Source organism: Cryptomeria japonica, chromosome 8, assembly GCF_030272615.1.
Source record: "Cryptomeria japonica chromosome 8, Sugi_1.0, whole genome shotgun sequence".
Lineage (NCBI taxonomy): Eukaryota > Viridiplantae > Streptophyta > Pinopsida > Cupressales > Cupressaceae > Cryptomeria > Cryptomeria japonica.
This window is the reverse complement of record NC_081412.1, coordinates 50,505,587-50,529,118: the sequence shown is the minus strand read 5'-3', so window position 1 is coordinate 50,529,118 and position 23,532 is coordinate 50,505,587. Positions and strand designations below refer to the sequence as shown.

Below are 23,532 nucleotides of genomic sequence, written 5' to 3'. Positions count from 1 at the left end.
TAATCCTAATTTAGGCTTGACCCTTACCTTCTAGATAACCATGAGGTCTCATCAGGCATTTAATGCCTCCAACCTCTTCTCTCAACCCAATCTTATGTTGACACTTGTCACCATTTCATTGGTGCAAATTGTGCACATGGATCCCCAACTTTCAAGCTTGACCCTTGATTAAACCTTTCAATCCTGGCCATCCATTGCTCCATTTTTCCTATAAATAGAGCCAATTCCTTCATAATCCAGATCCTGAAAACTTGTATGCATTTAGGCTATAGACATTTTTAGAGAGCATTTAGCATAGCATAACTAAAATCTTGTCTTTTTGGTAAAATCAATCATTTTAGCATCAATAGAATAGTATTTAGCTTTTCATTTCATATTTGAAGCTTAATATTAAATCTCAATCCTCCATAAGTATCCATAGTGCAAAAAGCTGCTGAGAGCTACACTCATTTGGGACTTGGAGAGGAGAGGAACAAGGGAGGAGCAACTATGAGCATCTTGATTAGTTATTTCATTCTATGTTTATATGCTTTCTATTTCATGCTTAATATCTCTCTTGATATGTCTGTTTAGGATAATCTTTTGTTGCTAACACTAATGTTTGTTTCTTTTGCTCTTGTGTGTGTTGCCATCAAACAGATTTTCTAATCCTTTTTGCAGAGCATCACTAGCTACTTCAAGGACTATTGATAAGTGTCACCCTAAGTGGGTGTAGGTATTCATTTCTCCCTCCTTTGAGCTACCACTTATCACCTCCCTACTTGATACCCCTCCATTTTCATATCCTATAGACATGTTGCATACATAGGCGACTTGTCCAATGCAACATTATCTGGTCCTTCCCATTTCATCTCTGCATCTTCATTGTAGTTTTCCTGGGGTCCCCAAACCCTCCATAGTTGATGTGAATCCCTCACCTCATTTTACTAAGCATAAGTTCGAGTAGTGCCCTATTCTTGAGTTTCATTGTTCGAAACCAATTTCTGTGACTTCTTTGTCTCCATTTGTGCTTGTTGTTGAGGAGGCTCCACCTTCTCTAGAGTTTGTCATTGCCCCTCTCCTAGAGGTTGGCAATGTAGCTCCTATTTTGTAGCCTCTACCTGAGTCACTTATGTCTTCTTCAGAGAGGTGTATGTTTTACTCTTTATAGGAGATCTCGATATTGTCGATTATCTTCACACGATCATTAACTCTTGCCTCACAAGAGTTGTATAAGAATGTTGAGGTAGCGTCATCCTTGGCTCTTGCTGCTATGAGACGCCTAGTACTACTTTGGCGATTGTCCTTCCTTGGGCTTGTCCTCCCTCCCCTTATGACCAAGTTTGGGAGGATGATGATTTGATGGTAGGTGATTTCTAGAGCAATGCTTGTCCTATCTTTAGATTAGATTGTGATTGTTTTGTGCTCTACTATGCTTGTCTTTATATGTTTGTTCTCCCTTGAAGGACCCAAGTTACTCCCTTATCTTGTAATATTTTATTTTAATGATCATTTTCTTGTAATCTATGTCTGATCAATCATTAATGATCATTATATGTTAGCCGTGTCTGATTATTAATCATTTTTGTATCATTTTTTTTTCTTTTCATCTAACATGTTTGTCTGCAGCTAATGTGTTTACGATGATACAACTCAATGTTATCTCACAAAGGTTTGACTCAAGTTTCTTCCTTGGGTACAACTCCGCATGGATAGAAGACTCAACTTCCGCTTTGTATCTTAGTACAATTCTCTTCTCTTTTTCTCTCTCTACTTTAGCTTGCATCTCCTTTTTATGTGCTTGCTACACGTGGGGCAAAATGTAACATCACGAATTGTACCTTATGGAATTCCACATCATATAACACTGTCGCTTTAGCCAAATTGAAGATGATGATTGAATTTCCACCTAACCTACTTGTTTAATTTGCTTTACTATTTATCTTGCTTGACCTCCCAACCATTTGGATTGATTTATTTAGGGACACCTATGTGCCACATAGATGTTTGTCCATTGCACATTCATACTATGAATATTCAGATTGAAAGTGGTTGTTGGGACATCACACCTGCTAATTTTGGCAATGCAACGTCTCCTTTGATGCCCACCAATATTGGGATATTTCCTAGTCCCCTTTAACTTGCCTTTTTTTCTTCATTTTACTCTATGTATCTCTCTCTCTCTCTCTTGCATTCTCCTACATTCAACAAGCTCTAAAACTACCTTATTCTACATTCTTGATCTTTTGCAAGCTTTGTCACTTCACTAGTTCTCTACATTTCCATTGTTGCTCACATCGAAGCTCTTCCAACTTGGAAAGCTTTTATTCTTCTTCACTCCATCAAGCCCTTGACTTCTAGTGTTGAAGGGAAGTGTTATTTTGTGAGTTATTTTATTCTCATTGTTTAGCATATCAATTGTTTTGCAATATTGTTTATTTCTCTTTTCATCTTTTCATACAATCTATCTATCTTGGTTGCTCATAGAAGTGGAAACACCAAAGTGGGGGTTTGACTGTGGCAAGCCTCTAAATCAGAGCCACCCAACATTTTTGTCATTAGTTGTATGTGTGTAGGCTTGATAGGGAAGAACATGACATTTGTTAGAGGCTTCATATGCTAGACTGCTTATTAGTATTTCTATCTTCTCTTGGTCATTTTGTCAATCCTTTGCATTCTGTTGGTCACTAGTCTGATATTTTCATAGAAGAGTAGGAAATATTAGTTATTTTGTAGCCTCTAGTACAAATTTCAGTACCTCATACATCTAGGATGATTTCATGTCACATTGTCATTCTTGACTCATGCATACATCCCAAATAGAGAGCATATGGAATTGTCCAGAGAATCCTGATAACTTGTAATTTCATCTTTTGACAGTTAAAATATTTTTATCCGTCAACACAATATAGGTTTTCATACTCTTCCATTTTAGTGAGAAAAATTCAAGGTTAGAGAACCTCAAGGTTTGTTCGGAGTGGAGAAGGTTATTGAGTCCTGGAGGGGTTTGATCACCCTTCACAGTGGTTCAATTTTCCTCCTCTACAATAGTGATGTTTTTATGTTGTGATTTATTGGTGAATAAGTGTTTTCTCTTCTCTTTATAAGATTTGGGGACTTGGTAGTACTAAAAATACATTAAAGGTTATCAATTAATTAAAATGAGATAAATTGTCCTAGATCAAATCCCAAGAAGTGAACAATGATTAAAAAAACAATAGGTAAGGACCCTAGAATGTAGATTTGTTGCTTAGATTTTATTTCACTAAACTAAAATATCTCACTCACTATTAGTTACTCTACTACTCTAGGATGAGAGAGTGAGCATGTGTGCATTTGATGATTCAAATATTCTTGGATGAATGTATTTAAATACTAGCAAATAGCATTAATTCATATCAAATGTGTAAATGTGTGTTTTGTCAATAAAAGGTGAGAGGATGAACAAATCTAATAATCTAAAATCGAAACTTGAAATTTTAAACGAAATGGGACAAGTTTGTAGCCTTGAGGTCATCCTTATTACTATGGAAATGTCCTAGTGCGGGTGAACAATATCTAGGCGGGTAATGAATAAATGAAGATATGTATCTAGATGAATGTGGCATATAAGCAAATAAGACAAATGCATATATTTGTTTATATAAGGATGGGATAGGGATAATATATAGGGATATGTGTGTGTAGACACCCAAATCTGTCCACTTAATTAAATGAATACTTAATATTTATTTGATTATTTAACCATCAATCAACAATTAATTATTTAATTAATTCATCTTAACCCTCTTCTCCTATTAATTAAATAAATTATTCAATTTATTTGATTTAATTCACTTAACCAAATTCAAACCATTAATTAATTAAATAAATCATATTTGTTTAATTAAATCTTCTCTCACATTTAAAAATTTATTTAAATCCCCCAAAATCCCATCTCTCACATTTAAATAAATTAACATTTATTTAAATCACCTTTATCCTCCACCCAAAATGCAAGTTGCACAACTATTTTAAATAAATAAATTATCTATTTAAAATCCTATTTATCCTCACCTACTTGAAACCTTTAATGGCTTCCCTTAAAGTCTTAAAACTTAATGGCTTCCTTCTAGAGTTTTCTCAAGCCTTTAATGATTTCCCTTAAAGTCTTCAAACTTAATGGCTTCCTTCTAGAGTTTTCTTAAGTCTTTAATGGTTTCCCTCAAAGTCTTCCAGCATTTAATGCTTTATCCCCCTTTTTCTCTTTTAAATAAATCCAAAATTCACTTGCACACTTTTAAATAAATTTATATTTATTTAAAAGTCTTAAAAATCATCCCACTTGCAGTCTCCTACAAAATCCACTTGCACACTAATCTTCCTTCTAGATTCTTCTAAACCCTTCTAAATAAGCCTAATCCTCTCCTAAACATTTGCACAATCCTAAACCCAAAATAACCCTCAAAGTCTTCCAAAACAATAAAGGCTCTTACAAACATTAAAAGTCTTACCCCAAAGTCTTCCCAAGCCTTTAAGGCTCTTACATAACCATTAAAGGTTAACTCACCTTTGACCTTTGGTTAGAAACTTTCCTCTAACTTAACCATCCTTTTAACTCATGGGTCTCTTCAAAGCATTTATTGCTTTGACTAAGGTAACCATTTAACCCTTTCACATTTATTTATCCCTTGGATAAAAAGAATATCCATTAACCTAACACTAACCCAACCCCCTAAGGTGACCATCATGTCCCCTCAAACATTTAATGCTCCTTATCTCTTCTCTCAAGCCTTCTCATGGTGACACTTGTCAACATGGGATTGGGTTGAAAGTTTCACATGGATTGAATATCTTTCAATCATAACCCTTGTTAAGATTGCTCAATCTTAACCCTTCATTTCCCCATTTCTTTTATAAATAGAACCCTTCTCCTCAAGCAAAGGAGGAAGTATTAGAGTATTGTTACTATACTGGTATTAACATAGAGCTTTCTCATAGCATCACTATCTACACTTGCATAGCATTTGTTTATCATATCCAACCATCTCGAATCTCCATATGGCATCCATGGCTAGTGCTAAAAGCTGAGAGCTACACTCATTTGAGACTTGGAGAGGGGAGAAACAAGGGAGAAGCATCAAAAGACGACATGGAAGCATCTTAAGGAGGCTCTTCTCCTTTCTTTTGTTTTGTTAAACTTCTTTCATGCTTTTTGAAATCTCTTTTGATATGTTTGGAATGCTTTTTAGTTCTTTGTTTTGGTTTTATGGTTGAAACTAACTTATTAACATTGAACTTTGTTGTTGCCTTGTCCCATTTCCACAACATTAGTGTGCATGCAAATGAATAAAAGTGTAGGGGAATGAGCCTAATTTGACATGAGATCCTAGCATTTGTCCCTAGGTACATGCATCAAAACATGTCCTTAAAATAGACATAAAACTGAATGAAAAATGACATAAATAAATAAATTTCAACATTACAAATTAAAATTAAATAATAATTAGTTTTTTTTATTAATATACATTTTAAGTATTTCAAAATTGCTTTCATCAATAATAATTTTTTATACTACTATTATCATATTTTCTCACACAATCTATAATAACTAAAAACATTAAAATTGTAATACACACAATACTTCATTTACATAATTCCAACAAACATTTTTCTTAAATTAAAAAATTAAAAAATTAACCTTTATATTTTAAATCAACGACATGTTTCCTTCTGTTATTAAAAATTTCACTCTATAAACATCTCCTCCATCTAGTATAATATTTAAATTTAAATAAATAGGCTTGAATATCATTTAGGGGAAGAGCACTAGTTACCACCCATGTTCCAATTATTGATTACTTCTTGCTCATCCAACCTCATTACTAATTTTAAAGAAATCAAACAAATGATAACTAAAAGCCCATTTAATGAGTTTCACATGCACCAATAGTCACCAACTTTACCTCCATAGTTAGAATTTTTGGACTTCAATTGGAGTTGTGCAACTTTATTGGTACCCATAATGCACGAGACAATTGTACATAAGTATTGATCAATTTTGAGGTGATTGTAGTGCATGGTTATTGGGGCATCTTTAAGTAGGTAACGAGCGACACTTTGAAATGACCATTTTTTGACCCTTGCATGCATAACAAATCCCACAATATGTATCGTTACTACCCGAAAGCCACAAGAATAGCTATAAGTAGTTAAGTCAAAGACGGAGACAACGACAAAAAATCGTCCAAATCCAATATACCATTTAGGATATGTGGGTGCACAAGGTTAGCTATAATGGCTACTAGTAAGCTTGGCGATGTCTATGCAGCCGACATGATAGATAAGGCTAGATTGACATTAACACTTTTAATAACTAAGACCTTGTCCATTCAGTCAACTAGATAGCCACCAGCCTAATAAGCTTTCCCTAAACTAATAAAAACAAAATGAAAATATTCTTTATCATTTTGAGATATAAATGAGGGAATATAAAAAAGGTAAAGTTATCCTATTTCCAATTTATCACTTCAAATTTCTAAAAGCTATCAAACTAATGGGGTGTAATGAAGTGTCAGGAATGAAGACAATGCACCGACTGTTCACACTGTTCAACTTGATCATGGAGAGGGATCAGAAATACTGTACGGGACGGTGTACATGCACTCCAAGCTCTTTGGATTAAATCTGCATCTTTCACGTTTGCAAAGGAGTTTATCCTCTTATCTCTTACAAATAGTTTCTTTTTGAACTGTACTAGCCATTTTCTGCAACTTCATATCCATATCCCTATCGATATAGGTATCTGTGTAGATCGTATTGGAGCTCATGTGATCATGTTGTACCTGTCCTTGCCATTTGCTGACCATTTTTCATGGCATTATTAGCATCAGCATAGATGCTCACAGACCCCCAGATGTTCTGCATTGAAAAACAGTCAATGAAATGAGTGAGACTATTGACCTCATTAAATTTTATCTGAAAGCTGCTTGTGCAGTTTTGGTAAAGATGATTGCTGAGTACTTAAACCAATATTTTAACACGCCAAATGCATGAAAATGGGATGTAACAGAGTTAAAAAGTACTCTTATTATATGTGACCTGATAACATATCAGGGGAGGCCATGTTGTAGTACTAACTGAAGTATAGAATTAACACCCAAAAGAAGTTAAGGTACATAATTTATCACAACGAGGCTTTTTTTTGGAATTTGGAACACATGGCAGTGTTCTATCATTTCAGTTTGCAGGTTAAAGTCTGTCTTCTTAATTGAAGATGGACAGAAGGCTGTTGCATTTGTCATTTCTTGTATGTGGAACTGGAGCTTCATCTAATAGAATTAATATTATTCTCCTCTGGTTTCTGTGTCTTCAGCAGCTAAGACATTTGATCATCTTAATACTTTTCTAATAAAATTGGATTGAATGGCACGTGAGCGTACTCTTCAATATCATTATATCCAGATCAGATTTTGTGTACTTGCAACAGATTACTCGCTGAAAATCTCAACAGCACAAAGAATGAAAACTACCTACCTAACTCCACCAATTGTCTGTTAATATCTCTGTTTTCCTTATTGCATCGCTGTCATGATATCAGATGGGTGACTCTCATAGAGGGACCAAGAAAATGTGATTAGTACCTAATGTGACTGTCTTAAAGTGAACAGGAAAGGTATGTGTCACGTATAAACAATGTAACTATCTCATACACCCATCATAAGTATACACTTCGATTAGCTCAAGAAAAAAACACATATACATGGTGTTACTAGTTCATATATACAGTTCATATATATACACGATGACTAGCTTACACGTATATGGAGATGTCTATTCTGGCTCCAAAACGGCAGTACAGATTGACTAACACGCGTGTTAGTCGTGCGTTTTACACTGTCGATTTTGCAATAAACGGCTGCAATTGACTAACACGTCGCTATCAAGCTGTACGAAAGGTCTGTTTTGGAGCCAGAATAGCTTCAGCCCACATACATCATATATACACAATCTAGATAATTCACACCCACAATACATATATAATATGATATCTTGAGCATGCATCATATGTAGACAATGCATTAATTTATGCATGCATCACATATACTCAATGTGAATAATTTAAACATGACATGTTCACATAGAGGTCAATTACAAAAAGAAGTTGTTGCAACCTTTTTTCAACCATATTCCCTTTTTTTTGGACTCTCAAACACATAAGCCTTTAAGAACATCTCAGTTGGAAAGAGGAATGCTCGTCCATGCCATAATATACTATGGATCCCATCTTTTCTTCCAATCTACCATCATCTATGATGGAAAATAAACATCCCATACTATTTGTTGTTATCATTATCATGAGCATAAACATAACAAAATGTACAACCCATGGGGCCATTTTTACACAAGCACATAGTGATTGACTCACCCAAACAGCGACCAATTACAATTAGCAAGAGGAAGTTGATGCAACCTACTACATTAATATTCATATTAATTGGTTCATGAACACTTATCCTTACATATATCCCAAGATAAAAAAAATGTTACATCACATACTACATGGTGGATCTCACTTTTTTTTTATTCACTACCATTTAATGTGAAGTGTAGAAATATATGTCACATAAGGTTAGTAATAAGTTTTTCACAAGGTGGTACAGGTCCTCACATTTATCACATCCACACCATTGGTGAAAATTGGTTCGGCTTGGTATGGGATATCTCCTAGCATCTAACACCTAATGGTGAAATCTAATTAAGTCCTATCATACAATGGGTAGCTCCTAGCATTTGTCACCTTCATGCTATTCATGATAGTTGAATAAACCCTAAAATATGCTATTTAGCTCTTTGCATGTCGATTACATGGTATTGGTGATAGCCATCTAATTCATACCCTAATCACATCATGGATAGCCTCTCAAGTCTTTCAAGGTTCCATCCAATTGGTGAAATTTAGCTAATCCTTAAGATACAATGGATTGGACTTGATATCCATCACTTACACAATACTGTAGTGACGATCGACTATCTGCACTTGTATCAAATCTAGTTCTAGAATTAGGGATCATCTCACAGCCAAGCACACATAATCTAAATATAATAAAGATTCACAAATAATGGTCAATTTTGACATAGTTATAAGTCATGCAAAGTGATAAACAAAATTACATAGGGTCTTATAGGTCTAGTGTTCAAATTACCAATATACAAGCAACACATTCAACTCATATGAATTGGCCTCTATTTAAATGCATGTACACACAAAATAATTACTCCTAAAATAATCAAGTCTATTCACTTAATCTCATTGCTACTTGAAAATGCATTATTTATTAGACAAAAATTAACTCACGATAGTATAATATCAAATAATTTCTTTCATATGAGTACTTAATATTTTTGTTTAATAGTAATCATAAAGCTTAGCATACTACTTGGATCTACTAGATAGATTTAAAGGAAAAACACACTACCATTTTTGGTAATACTTATTGTCAATTGCCCATAGTTTGTAAAGTAGTCATAAGGAGCTATATCCTAAATGTAACATGGAATTATGTACATATTAAAGCAAGAATATAATATCAAGTAATATAATGGTTTAAGTCAACTTCATCATTAAATGCAAGTTAGTTAGGTTGTCCATAACTCAACCATAACCAAATCATGACTAAGATTATCTGGTACCCTTATATTTTGGAAGAATAAACCTCACTGTTCACTTGAGGTTAACTTATACCTTCCCATACTTGTCATTGAGCCCCATAGCATTTCTCACACAAGCTTTAATTATTTTAGTTTAGAGAATTTGAGAATCTCACACATTCACATCAAGATAGAACATGATGACAATGACTCTAAAATTTCATCAAAGATTAGAGTAAATTTTAGAAATCCAAATATCACAAATCTAAAAGTAGATATCTTGATGATGATGGATTACCTTTTATTCATTGACTCCTATAGAGAGGAGAAATAGGAATTGAAATGGTGAGTTCACAACTATCTTATGCAAATTCTAGCTTCAAGTTAAAGCACGTTGAAAGAAGAAAGGTTGATCAAATTTAGGAACAATCCCCAACCTTAAAGTTATTCCCTGAACCCTCCCTCATGGATTTACATCACAAAAGCATCCTTCATCCAAGGATTTATACATACCTTCTTCCAAAAGGGATCAAAATTTTATGTAGTTCTACTAGGATTTCAACTATCAAGATGCAAAATTATACTTTCCCAAGTTAAGATAACTTAAATACCCAAACTAGACACAAGATTTTTTGTCAAATACAACAACAAGGTAGAGACCTTAAGGAATTCTAGCTTTGATAAATACTTTCTCTAAAGAAATTAGGGCTAACTTAACCAGGAAAGATTATTGAAACATAAATATATATCATTCTATGCTAAAATGGCACATTACTAAGAACATGATTTCTAAACCACCTCTACATACAATGATCTTGCTTCCCAAGCATTTTTCATATTTACCTAAGCATTAAAATAGTACCCATCTAAAATGAAATACTCTAGACTGCAATATCTTATAAGTATACAATATTGGCATCAAATTCACACAAAGGAATCAAGTGCAATAGCATAGTCAATATCAAATAAATCCAATCACAATAGAGGACAAGGTACAATGAGTCAAAATGTCACTATGCAATGACTATGGAAAAGATCAAATATGGCTTCATATGATATCATACTTTAGTATGATTAGCTCATATCAACCATCACACTAATATTATAAATGATGACATCCTTCTCAATTGAAAACACAATGTGCATCAGCAAGACCACATAATATTGTCTAGTTTTTTAAAAGACAACAATAATTATAGCTTGCTTCAAGCATGAATCATATTAGAAAGTCCTAAGACAATTGATAACACTCTATAATCATATCAACAAATATGCTCAATAACAATAATAATATTCTTAACTTGCTGGTTTCATTTATCTTATGTTGCAAGCGAGGATTGTTTTATAAGTCCATTTCATTGACTAGATAATATCTACACTTACCATTTATGCTAAATATGACGTAAGGGTCAACAAAAAAATGATTCCATATAGCAACAATAGGTTTGACAATCATCCCTTAGATTTCAATGGCCACAAGACACATAAAGATCACAAACTCACACATATTGTTGTATATCCCACATAATACAATCATACAATACAATAATATGTTCAACATCTCTGAACTCAATGAATAACCCTCACAATTTAGTACCCACTAATGATACACATTCCTTTAAACCCAATGTATAACCATCACAATTTAACACCCAATAATGATACACATTCTTTAGTTCTAAAATTTTAGAAGGATAGAGGTTATGACTAGAATCAAACAATAATTCATGTTCGTATTGAATCCATCAATAGTTTCTCAAATCCCAACGGACGCGGCTAATCTCCACACAAAACAGCACTCTGTACAGTATCTAAAATCCGCAAAACACAACAGATTTCTGCAAAATTTTCAGTAGCTAAATCTTCATGATCTGTGTCCCCATTGTTGTAAAACCACAAAAAATCAGATGAAAAAACACTGTGATTTAAAAATCTGAAAGTTTTTTTACAATACCATTTTATGTGAAGATTAACCGATCTCAATCCCAACAACTACAAGCTCCCAATAATGCTCTCTTTCAATAATCTTGAAGGCCATAGTGTAGGCATCTTAACTTTTGCACACTAATTATTCAAAGCACATCCTACTAATGTCATCTCATGACCAAGATATCATACAGACAACATTGCACGATTTACATTGTTCTGCACTTAAGTTGACAATCTTTCTTTCTTGGGTAATGGTAATTTGCTGTTACTGTTTTCGTTGGGTTATCTTTTAAATTTACTTTGTGTGCAGCTCATTTATCACATTGCTCTTTCCATTGAAAACTAGTTGCCTCCATTTCATAGTTTTTAGTCAATCCATGAGCTGTTGAACTCTGAGATTTGAAAATTTCCTATTGTTTTAACCACCCTCTAATGGATTTCTTCAAACTTGGAGTATTTTATTGTGCACAACTTCTGTTATTTTGTCTCCCATGTGTTGCAAACAACTTCCAGTCTGGCTTAAAAATGACTTCCATGGATCCTGAAGAGCTAGATGGACTGTTTTCTGTAATGGAGGCAATTATTGAAGATCCCACATGGAGATCAAATCACCCACATCCTTGCACTGATGATCCATGGCCTGGAATTGACTGTGAAGCCATTCCTGACACCAATAATATCATGCATGTAACGAAGCTTCATATAGGTCTGGATTACACTGCACCCTGCAGAAAGAACGCCACATTATCTTCAGCCATTTTAAAGCTTCATTATCTGAAAAGCCTCTTTATCTTCAACTGTTTTCACAGTTCCAACACCACAATCCCTTCACAACTCATTCAATTATCTCCCTCATTAGAACAACTTGTTTTCAGATCCAACACTGCATTGGTAGGCACCATTCCCCCACAACTTTCAGGGCTTAGTAAACTGAGACTTCTTAGCTTGTCTCAGAATGACCTTGAAGGTTCCATTCCTTCTGAGCTTGGGAAGCTGGAGATACTAAATCACTTGGATCTCAGCCACAATAAGCTTAGTGGAAGTATTCCCCAGGAACTTGGGGGCCTCAAAAGCCTCTCTATTTTAGACCTTAGTGAAAATAATCTGCAAGGTCCTATACCTGCCTCTATTGGGAACATGCTACTGTTAGAGAAAATAGATCTGAGTTATAACAATCTTAGTGGCAAAATCCCTCCAGATTTAGGTAAGCTGCATAATTTATGTTTCTTGGCTTTAAGTAAAAATGGATTCACAGGACCCTTTCCTAGTACACTTGGGTTCTTGGAAAATCTACAATATTTGATGGTGGAAAGGAATCCTTTGAAATGCACTTTGCCAGATTTTCTTGGGTCGCTTCATAAACTGTCGGAGCTCATTCTTTCTTCTTCTGGATTTGTGGGTATTGTTGGAAATGCCGTATGAATTCAACTGGATCTTCCTTTATTTGCAACTACTTAGAATGTGTTTTTTTTAAAACATAAAATGCTAAAAAAGGGAAATGGGTGTTGGAGCATCACAATGTATCACGTTATGACTTCTCATCGATGAAGATCTTTATCTATTTGAGATGATGATACAGGAAACAAGGTACAAACGATCCTCATTGATGAGAAGTCAGACTTCAACATAAAAACTCACTTCTTCAAATTAAAGTACAAAAATCTTCCATTTTTGGGAAGGAGGGATAATGTTATTTATTTATGTTTTTTGGGGGTAAATTTGTCCCTCTTGTTGATTCTAATGTGAATTTTTTGCAGGTATAATACCGAAATCTTTGTGTGGGCTTCATAATCTCAGCACCTTAGCACTAGACAACAACCGGTTGAATGGGTCTATTCCATGGGAAATGCGAGGATTGCAGCATCTGTTCCTGTTGAATTTGAGTGACAATATGTTGAGTGGAGAAGTGCCTTTTTCTGAAGAGTTTGTGAAAAGACTTGGGAACGAATTAGAGTTGAAGGGAAACAAGGATCTGTGTTGGTAAGGCATTGTATAGAGTCTTTCCTGCTCAACAAATGAGGCAATGTTCAGAAGAGCCCATTACATTTCATGAAGTTAATTATAAAGGAAGCCCTAATCTCAGTGCAGGTGGACAAGGAAAATATAGCAGTGGCTTCTGTCGAATGCATTTTCTTCTGGAACTTCGTAATATTGTTTTGATTGTAAGCTTCTTGATCCTTCAAATGCATGAGATGTAAGGATTTTTCATTTAGAGCAGTGCTATCAACTTACACATATTTCTTACGTAAATGTTTTGTATATAACATTGACGTTTTAATTTTCAAATAGCCCGGAACAATGTCAAACGTGCAATTCTTTTTTCTGATGTTTCTTTTAACGAAAGTTTGGCTTAGAAGCTCAACATATCTCTCCACAAGATTGCTGAGCAGAATCTCTCTGTAAAATTGTTGGAAAATGAGTTGCACGTAAATGAAGAAGTTCAGTGGTAGAACATTTTAGTAAGCAAGGGTAGTCTTAACTTCCACTCTTACCTTCAATTTTTAGCTGATTCGGGAAAAAATTAGCATCCTAACTGGTCCTACCAGCTTTCATCTGAATGATCAATGGTATGGAAATGAACTAACTAGTTGTGCATCTTAATTTAAAATATTACAAAAGATTATATATAAACTAAGGTTTATGTCTACATTATCTAATATATTATTAGATTAATACTTCAAAAATACAATTGATAGTAATATAGTGAAAAAAATGGTAGCTTGATGTTTTATTACATTCATAACTATGATTTTTTTTTTTTTTTTTCATTTAAAAGTGTAAGAGAAAATAAAGATCTTAGGTAAGTCAATTGAATCAAAATGATAGACAATTTTGATTAGGGTAATGAGCTAGGATTGATAATTACAATAATTGATACAAAATTAATGCAAAAGTAACATAAATTCAAATACAATATATGTAGTTGGATTCTAAAGTGTAAAAAAATGAAGCTAATGATGCCAAGAACCAATTCACTCTAGTATTAGATTTTTAGAATTCACCTAGATAGATGATTTTGAATTCACAAATTTGACTATAAGTTCACTTGGGTTCAACTACATAAGTGCATATTTGTCCTTGCGAGTGTGGAACTAAATTGACGTGTTTATATACATTGTACTTAAGAATGATTTGGTAGAAAGTGGGCTACTAAAATGTACTCACTTGCATCTCTAATAACTGAAGTTACATATAGGATTGGTGGTTTTTAAGAACATCTTTAAAAAATAGACTAAATAGAGAAGGTCAAGTTCTCATTGATCAAACCCATAATAAGCTATCTCTATAGATTTTAATAAAAATAGTTAAAGACAACAAGAAAGCATGCAAAAGATATAGGATGGTGTATACTAATGTAGCACTAGTTTTAAAATACTTATACTTCAACTAGAAGCAATAGGAAGTAAAGAAATAATTTGTTTACCTAAAATAGGCATGCCTTAATAAAACTTAAAAAAAGAAGACAATTAGATAAAATATAGAATATAAATGGACATAACATAACATATACATGGGAAAACCCTTTTTGGTAAAAAACCACCACATATATCTTAAAAAATCTTATGATAGATTGAGAAGTGCTAGTCTAGTTCTTTGTCAACACACTCTAAGAGTATGATAATACTTGGTCGCAAATAAAAACATATACAATCCTATATTACAACTCAAATGACGTCAATATATAATATATCAATTCTTATATATATATATATATAAAATTTTTGCATTCCAAAAACCATTTGTTGTTATAATAAAGTTATGAGATGATTCCAACACTCCTTATGAGTAGTCAACAATCATGAAATATAATGTTACTACCAATATGTATCTATTCCATCTTTACATCCTCCAATTCGGGCAATCTACTTTGGAAGCATTAAAAGATGCTTGTATACATCATGAAAGCATACAAATATAATCTACCATTTGACTAGTCAACTAGTCAAATCAAGCACCCCAACTTGGAAGAGTAACTCCTCTTCTAAGATTCTCTTGTCATTCTACCCAAAATAAATAATCCAAGATGCTCTTACAAGTCTACTTTTTAAACCTTTTTTTATATTTTCTCTCACATCTATCACAACCACTTGGACAAGTGTTGGAATATCCTATGCATGAAATCTCAACATTCCCTCATACCTCATCCCATACCTTATCCCATTTGAGGAGGGCCTAACATTACAACACATGCAATATTAAATAATTACAATTGTGTCCAAGGACTTTGCAAGGTGATACAACACCTTATTGTAACAATTTACCACTTTTCATACAAACATTGCAAAAGAATAAAGAAACAAAAAAGATTAATTGCTAAAGGTGAAGATATTCATAGAGCTAGGCTACATTGACTGGTTTGTAATTATTGGCATAGTGAAAGAATCAACAACATTTTTGAAAGTCTTAAGCTTATGAATTTGTACCTTTCCATCCTCCACTATATATCAAATTATATAAAGCGAAACCAAATATCAATATTTTTCATGCAAGAATGAAAAATAGGAATCTTTACTAAGTTAAAGGCACTCTAACTATATAATCGATCCTTATTACCATATTTTGATTCCAATGCCCAAGTATAATTTATGTAGTCAAATTATTTTTTTAAAAGCGTGTTTATTAGCCATATATTTTCTCTTAGTATTGGAAAGGGTAATATTTTACTTAGCTAGTGACTAGCTCCCTTAAAAAATGAATATATAGCCATGGTAGACTTACTCTTCAAGCCACCTACTTTGTTTGTATCCATTAAACACTATATATAATGTGCTTCCTATGCCACCTATATCCCTATAGAAAATGGAATAATATGTAGTCTCCAGTTATTACATTTAAATGATCTTGACGAAAGTTTAATGTGTTAGGTCCCAGAGACAATTGAGAGAGGGGAGGGGGGGAGCGGGGGGGGGGGTGGGTGAATCAGTTGTCCAATAAACTCAAACCAAAATTAACTTAATCAAAACTTAATGCTTAATGCCGGTAAACCAAACTTTATGTTGGTAGACAGTTTTATCAGTTAATTGTAGTACCGGTAAAGATTAATGCATGAAACATAAAGACAATAACATCCACAACACATAACACAAATATTTGTACGTGGAAACCCTGTAAGGGAAAAAAACCACAGTGGGAAGCCTTACCCACAATGAAATGATACTACTGCAGATAGTATGTGTGTACAATATGGAGTCTGCACATGCAAAAAGGCCAGTTGCCTAGAGCTCACTGCTCAAACACAAAATGGGACTCACACTGACTACAATTGGATGGTTAAATCCAATGATAATGTACTGCTCAAAATAGCATCTTCATATGTTGGATTCAATACTTGTTAAGCTCTGATATGCCTTCTTCAAACCTTCCTTCAATCTTCAAATGATGTCTGTGTGTATAGCTCTGCTTATTTTCACATATACCTTATTCACACTTACTTACATTCCCATTTCAATCCTATATCAATCTCACAAATGAGATCTTACATTTATACCAAAGCCTAAGACCTATTGAGAAGGTCGGCTCACTAAGAGATAATACGATAAAATCAATTACAAATAAATCAATATGTGATGCATCATGTCGGCTCAATGCATTTATAATAATAATAAATCATCTCCATAACATGCTGTGCCGATCTAGAATAGATATGCTTGCTGGTGCATAACCTGGACCTATTTGCCGGTAACAACAAATATGCAAACCCAATTAGATCAATAACCAAATCGCCAAAACCAAGTGATCAAATAATGTCTTCGACATAACCAGGTAGTCTCCAAGTCATTCCAAGTGTCAATGAACAATATAACTTGCCGGTGAACCAAATACTGGTGACTGTGCATAAGTCACTAACTTGTCGGTGGACAAAACCAAAGATCTCCAAGTGCTGATAAGTGTTGACAAGTGTTGGCATCAATGACAAAACCATATCAACATATCCAAAATACCAACATTATGTTCTTTGTCTAGGTTTGACAAAAACTTGCTCAATACTCCTACTACTTAGATAATATATAGGTCATTACAAACCTAGTTAACTACAAGAAGGACCCTAATGAAGAAATTGCTAACTTTACATTTGATACCAATCTTTATTTCCTTGGATTGTATATCCATCCCTTGATTTTGATGTGCAAATGTTTTCATCACAAAACTTTAGCACATGATCAATTAGAGACAAAATTCTTTTCATGTAGTATCCTTCTTTTCTACATCTTTGTGTTTCCTCAACAAATAGTGAGCTAGTTTGAGTTGGATCCTTCAAATACCTCACTAGCTCCTACTTAGTCTTCCCTCTACATCATAAAATTGTAAATATAAATAGAAAACTAGCTTTTTCTCACAAAAGAATCAAACTACAACTAGTGTCAAAATCAAATCAATATTGGCAATGCCCTCCTCTTCTTTGACCTTGGTGATATCTATGAAATCTTAATGTGATCATTGTTTCACAAATATGTCTAACGCTTTATATTATATCTTTCATTAGCTCGTCTCAAACTATCTTTTTTAATTACCTCCTATTCACTCTCATGATACTAATCTTCCCCTTCCCCAAAATCTATGATGCTAAACCTTTTTTGTCAATATCACCACATGCCTAGAAATGACACTAAAATATGTATGTGAGTCATATCCTATAGATTCCTAACAATAGAGTATGTTGAGATTATGTCTTTTAATTTTCTAAGAACATGGCACACTAAAGAAATATTAATTTTTCTTTTTTGTATCTTTGTGTGTTTTTCTCTTGTTTCTTCTCATGCATGTACGATTTAATTTCCCTTTCCTTGTGTTGTGCATGTATTGAATTATATATGATTTTCTAGTACATTTTTGTTGCAAGTTATATTTTTCTAAAGCATTTAGTTTGTAATTTTTTATTTTGATATGGTTTGTTTTGAAGGTTTTTATTTGTTTAACATATGGTTTTGTAGATTCTCAATTTAGAGGCATACTTTCCTCAATTGAAAATGACATTGTATCATTTTTATGTTGCTATTTATAATTATCTCTTTAAAACACTTTACTATAGCTTGTCATATAGTGGAACAAGCGCCACTGAAGTAGGGTCAAATTGTAAGGTCAAAAACTACATAGCCTACAATTTTGGCACTACAATTTATCTCTCAATTTGGCATTCATTTTTCTTATTGTGTTTATAGGTCCTTTTAACCTTATCCTAGTCATCTTGCATTTGGTACCAATGTGAGCTTGATGTTTCTATAAGTGCACACATCTTTTTGTGTAAGTGAACATGTTTTGTGTGTTAACCTAGTGCCATGTTATCATTTTGTGTCATTTTTGGTTTTGTTGTACTTTGACAACATGAATTGTGGATGTCTATTGGACCCATTGACACCTTCAATGTTGTAGCTATTCAATAATCATTTCTTCCCAAACTTGCCACCTTTCCGTATTTGAATATGAAAGTGTAACAATTGTTAGATACATTAAGCAAATCTCAACAACTACTTCACCTTTGCATGCCTCTTCATCTTCACTATATCAACTAGTTTTTGATAGATCAATCTCCCAATATTTGACACATTGTATTTTGAATTTTCTCTAACACTTTACCCTATTGTCTAGCATTCTTGAGCACTATAACAACATTCTTGTGATTCAAGCATTGTCTTCCATGATCTCTTACAATTGTTGAAGATATATCTTGTGATTTTAATTATTGTTATCTCCATTCTTGGTGTTTCAAGTGACTTTGTTCAAGTTCTTTTTCTAAGTTCTTTATCACTATTATTTATTATAATCTTTTTGTGCCCACAATACCATTGTTGGCACCTTGAGAGCATACACTATCTAATTTCTCCTCATCTCATTGACTGCCCACGGAGCCATAATGACCAAACTAGGAGCTTGATTGTTCAAGGCAAGCTCACAAGCAATATCAACCTTCCCATTTGTCTCAAAGCAAGTTTAGGAGCCTCTCAAATGCAACAAGGTTTGTGTCGCTTTCTCTCCAAATTGTTCTTTAAATTCATTGTTTAAAGTAGTTAGTATAGATTGATTTCCATCTTATACATTTATGGCTTTTTTTGGCGTTCTTGCCCTTCCTATGTGTAAACCAAATTGGATTTCATGAAATATAGATGCTTTCTATTAACTATGATGAAAATTGATATCCCACTCATTTTTGTTAGAATTAGGGTTCAAGTAAATTAGAATATCATTTGTGCAATAACAAGTCTACAAGTGATATTCTTACGTGAATTTGGCCCATGACATCAACCTATCCTAATCCTATTATTGCTCATCTCTAGATATTGATCAAGATCTTTTGATCTATCTTTCATCACCCTAGATAATATTTGCAACTCAAGACTTGATCCAAGTCCTTTCTACAACTCTAGATTTGAACTTAGAACATTTAAAATTTACATTTAATACCTTGCCAACCTCTTTATTAGCTATTGCAAGCTAACCTAGCACACATGTATGTTTATTTGAGTACTATATTTTTGTATTTAAAGACCTTCATTTATTCATTTGAAATAACACTAGAATATGAAAAGAACATTATAGGTCAAAGTACTTAGAGAATAGACAATGTTGCATTGTCTTCTTGTGACGCCCACTGTAGGCTTGTTTATTATACTTTCTCATTGTTCCAAAGTGGTTGAATCAATTCTCCTATGGGTTTAACTAAGGAGGAAAAACCCTTAGAATTCAATGGATACCCCAAAGGTATCTGGATAGATATTCAAAGATTGAAGTGAGTGAATTGTAACAGTCGATTTTTTTTTGTCACTCCCCTAAATAGAAGTTTGGTTCCAAAAACTTGATCATATACGCACTTGGAAAGATCAATTTTGTAGTCACAAATTTAAACTAGAACAAAACACAAACACGATCATGTTAACAAACCTAAAATTCTAACCTTCTAACAAATCAATTCTAACATCTTTAGTTTAACTTCCCACCTTTATATTTCAAATATTACAAGTAAATTTATTTAATTTCTACATTTCTTTATCGCTGTATTTCTGATAAGGTGTACCTTGTCATGGAGCAGCCCTATGTTAAAACATTGCCTTGCTCAGCATCACCAATAATCTCTGCAAGAACATTGTCCATGACTGAAATAATGAAAACGGTTCGTATCTCTTACAACAATTTGTCTTCCAACAATCTTGGAGATAAACTTGGTTGCAGTATGGCAGTCAACACATACTCGAAGGTTCTTGACGACTCTAATAGTTGTTCCAGGGAGTGTGTTTAACAAACCAAATGCAATTGCCAACTTCTCACTATGGTGGTAGAGAAATGATTGTTTCTCCTCTTCCTCCACATCATTCGGAACATGTCTTAAATCTGGAAGATACCCTGCTAACTTCATTTCCCAAGACAATTTATCTAACTTTGCATATATATCGTGAGTTTGTGGGTGTGATCTGTCTCCTGCACAAAAAACATGGACCATTTTATGGTCTTCAGTCCAACTACATCCAGGTATTTTTTTAATTCCTTTATCTTTCATCAGTCTCCTTAGCATTTGAACTTCACCCCACCTGCCCACTTCTGCATAGATGTTTGACAGAATTACATGAGATGCACCATTTTTATGGTCTAGCTCACAAAGAAGAGTTGCTGTAAATAATCCTAACTCTACATTCTTATGTGGCCTACAGGCACCAAGCAAACATGTCCACACAGCCACCACAGGTTTAATTGGCATTTTAATGATGAAGTTCAGCGCTTCCTCAAGATACCCAGCACGGCCAAGCAGGCCAACTATACATGCATAGTGATTAATTTCAGGAGGAATGGAATAAAAGTCACTCATGACATTGAAGCATTTGCAGCCTTCATCAACTAAACCAGAATGGCTGCATGCTAGTAAAACACAAGCGAAGCTTACATGGTCAGGGTGCGTTCCAGAATGCATCATTAATTGGAAGAGATCGAGAGCATCTTTATAAAAGCCATTTTGTGCATATCCTGCTATCATAGCATTCCATGAGATCACATTTCTTTGGCACATTTTGTCAAACAGTTCACGCGCCTTGTATATATTTCCACATTTTGCATACATGTCTACCAAGGAACTTGCAAGAACAACATCTGATAAAAGTCCGCTTTCGATTATGCTCTGATGGATATCCATGCCCTGTTCCAAAGCTCCCACTTTGGCACAAGCCGGAAGGATGCTGGCGAAGGTTCTAGAGACTGGCTTTACACCTGCCAATTTCATTTGATTAAAAGCATTCAAAGCCTCTTCAACAAACCCATTTTGTGCATATCCTGCAATCATTGCATTCCACGAGACCACATTTCTTTGAGGCATTTGGGTAAACAGTTCACTTGCCTTATGTATGTCTCCACATTTTGCATACATGTCTACCAGGGCGCTTGCAACTATAACATCTGATAAAAGACTGCTTTCAATTATGCTTTGATGGATATTCATACCCCGTTTTAAAGCTCCCATTTTGGCACAGGCTGGAAGTATGCTAGCAAAGGTTGTTGAGTCCGGCTCTAGAGCTGCCAAATGCATCTCCTTAAAAGTCTCTAAGGCCTTTCCATCAAACCCATTTTGTGCATATCCCGCAATCATTGCATTCCACGAGACTACATCTCTATGAGGCATTTTGTCAAATAGGTTGCATGCCTTGTGTACACTTCTACATTTTGCATACATGTCTAGTAGGGCATTTGCAACTACCAGATCTGATAAAAATCCACACTCTATTGTGCACCGATGGATTTCCATACCCTCTTCTAAAGCTCCCATTTTGGCACAGGCTGGAAGGATGCTGGCAAAGGTTGCCGAGACTGGTTTCACACCCGCCAATTGCATGCGCTTAAAACTTTCCAAAACCCTTTCAAGGATCCCATTTTGTGCATATCCTGCAATCAGCGCATTCCATGAAACCGTATTTCTTTGGGGCATTTTGTCAAACAGTTTGCGTGCCTTGTCTATTTTTCCACATTTCCCATACATGTCTATCAGGGCACTTACGACTACCAGATCTGACAGAAATCTTCTTTCCACTATGCTTTGATGGATACTCATACCCTGTTCCACAGCTCTTACTTTGGCACAGGCGGGGAGTATGCTGGCAAAAGTAAACTGATCGGGTTGGGTTTCCGTTCGTTGCATCAGATTGAACAATGTCAATGCCTCGCGATGATTAGCATGTCTTCTGTAGGCTGCAATTATGATATTCCATGAAGATACGTCTCGTTCTGTCATTTCGTCAAACACTTTACGAGCATCTACGAAACTACCAGTCTTCACATACATGTTCATAAGGTTATTTTGAATAAATGTGCATGCAGCATATGCAAATCCTCCGTCAATGATGATGGAATGCATTTTTTTATGTTGTGAAGTCGCATTCTTGGCAATACAACTCTGTGACTGTTGAAAATATACAGAAGAAAGTACAGTGAGGTTGCGGGTTATAAGCCGATTGTGTATCGTCTCCTTCAACCGACCCCTTTTACATAATACCATGAGATTGAGATCGGCAGTAGATGGCATTCGCAATGTGTGATTACAATTGAAGCGTTGCAAATGTGCATCGTCATTCAATCTACTTCCACCACAATGATACTGAACCAGACGCACCTCAAGAGTGTGTTTCTTTATACCTGTGAGTGATCGCTGGTAATTCTAGTCTCGAATATTTGGAATTTCAATTCTAGCGAAAGAGTATAAGTTATTGTCTCTAAAATGACGTTAAAAATTTGTGTTATTGATTTTTTCGAAAATTTTCGAAAAAGCAAAGTCGCAGTTAATTTGCTGATCACAATCAACAATCTGTAATTTTTGACAATTCAAATTTCGTGTTATTGACTTTTCGTGTCGTTTTGGAGCTAGTTTAGCTATGGCCAAAACTGATAAGGCTAAGGTCCCATGCGGGGGGCTTCAGAATCTATTTTCATGGAGCACAAGGTCCCATGAATAAAAAAAATTATGCTATAGGATAATTTGGAATATTTTCCTAAAAAATAGCAGCCCCTACATCTTAGGACTGC

At 34.4% G+C, this 23,532-nt stretch overlaps 2 protein-coding genes across 3 annotated transcripts; one reads left to right on the top strand and one right to left on the bottom strand.

Annotated features, from left to right (window-relative positions):
• The first annotated feature begins 11,878 nt into the window (after positions 1-11,878).
• On the top strand, positions 11,879-13,844 carry LOC131041742 (receptor like protein 29). Of its 2 annotated transcripts, none has more exons than XR_009105072.1 (2): positions 11,879-13,125; positions 13,296-13,379. XR_009105072.1 is itself a non-coding variant. In XM_057974934.1 (2 exons), the coding sequence occupies exons 1-2, from the start codon at positions 11,971-11,973 to the stop codon at positions 13,520-13,522; spliced, it is 1,194 nt and encodes a 397-aa protein (XP_057830917.1). In that variant the 5' UTR covers positions 11,879-11,970; the 3' UTR covers positions 13,523-13,844. The 2 variants fall into 2 exon arrangements, 1 of the variants encoding a protein (XP_057830917.1); XM_057974934.1 differs by having other exon boundaries at positions 11,879-12,937; positions 13,296-13,844.
• Positions 13,845-20,891: 7,047 nt separating this feature from the next.
• Positions 20,892-23,189, bottom strand: LOC131041749 (pentatricopeptide repeat-containing protein At1g15510, chloroplastic). Its single transcript, XM_057974943.2, has 2 exons — positions 21,410-23,189; positions 20,892-21,069 (listed from the first exon to the last, which is right to left on the bottom strand). Exons 1-2 carry the CDS (start codon positions 23,033-23,035, stop codon positions 21,037-21,039), a joined length of 1,659 nt encoding a protein of 552 aa, XP_057830926.2. The 5' UTR covers positions 23,036-23,189; the 3' UTR covers positions 20,892-21,036.
• Positions 23,190-23,532: the final 343 nt, after the last annotated feature.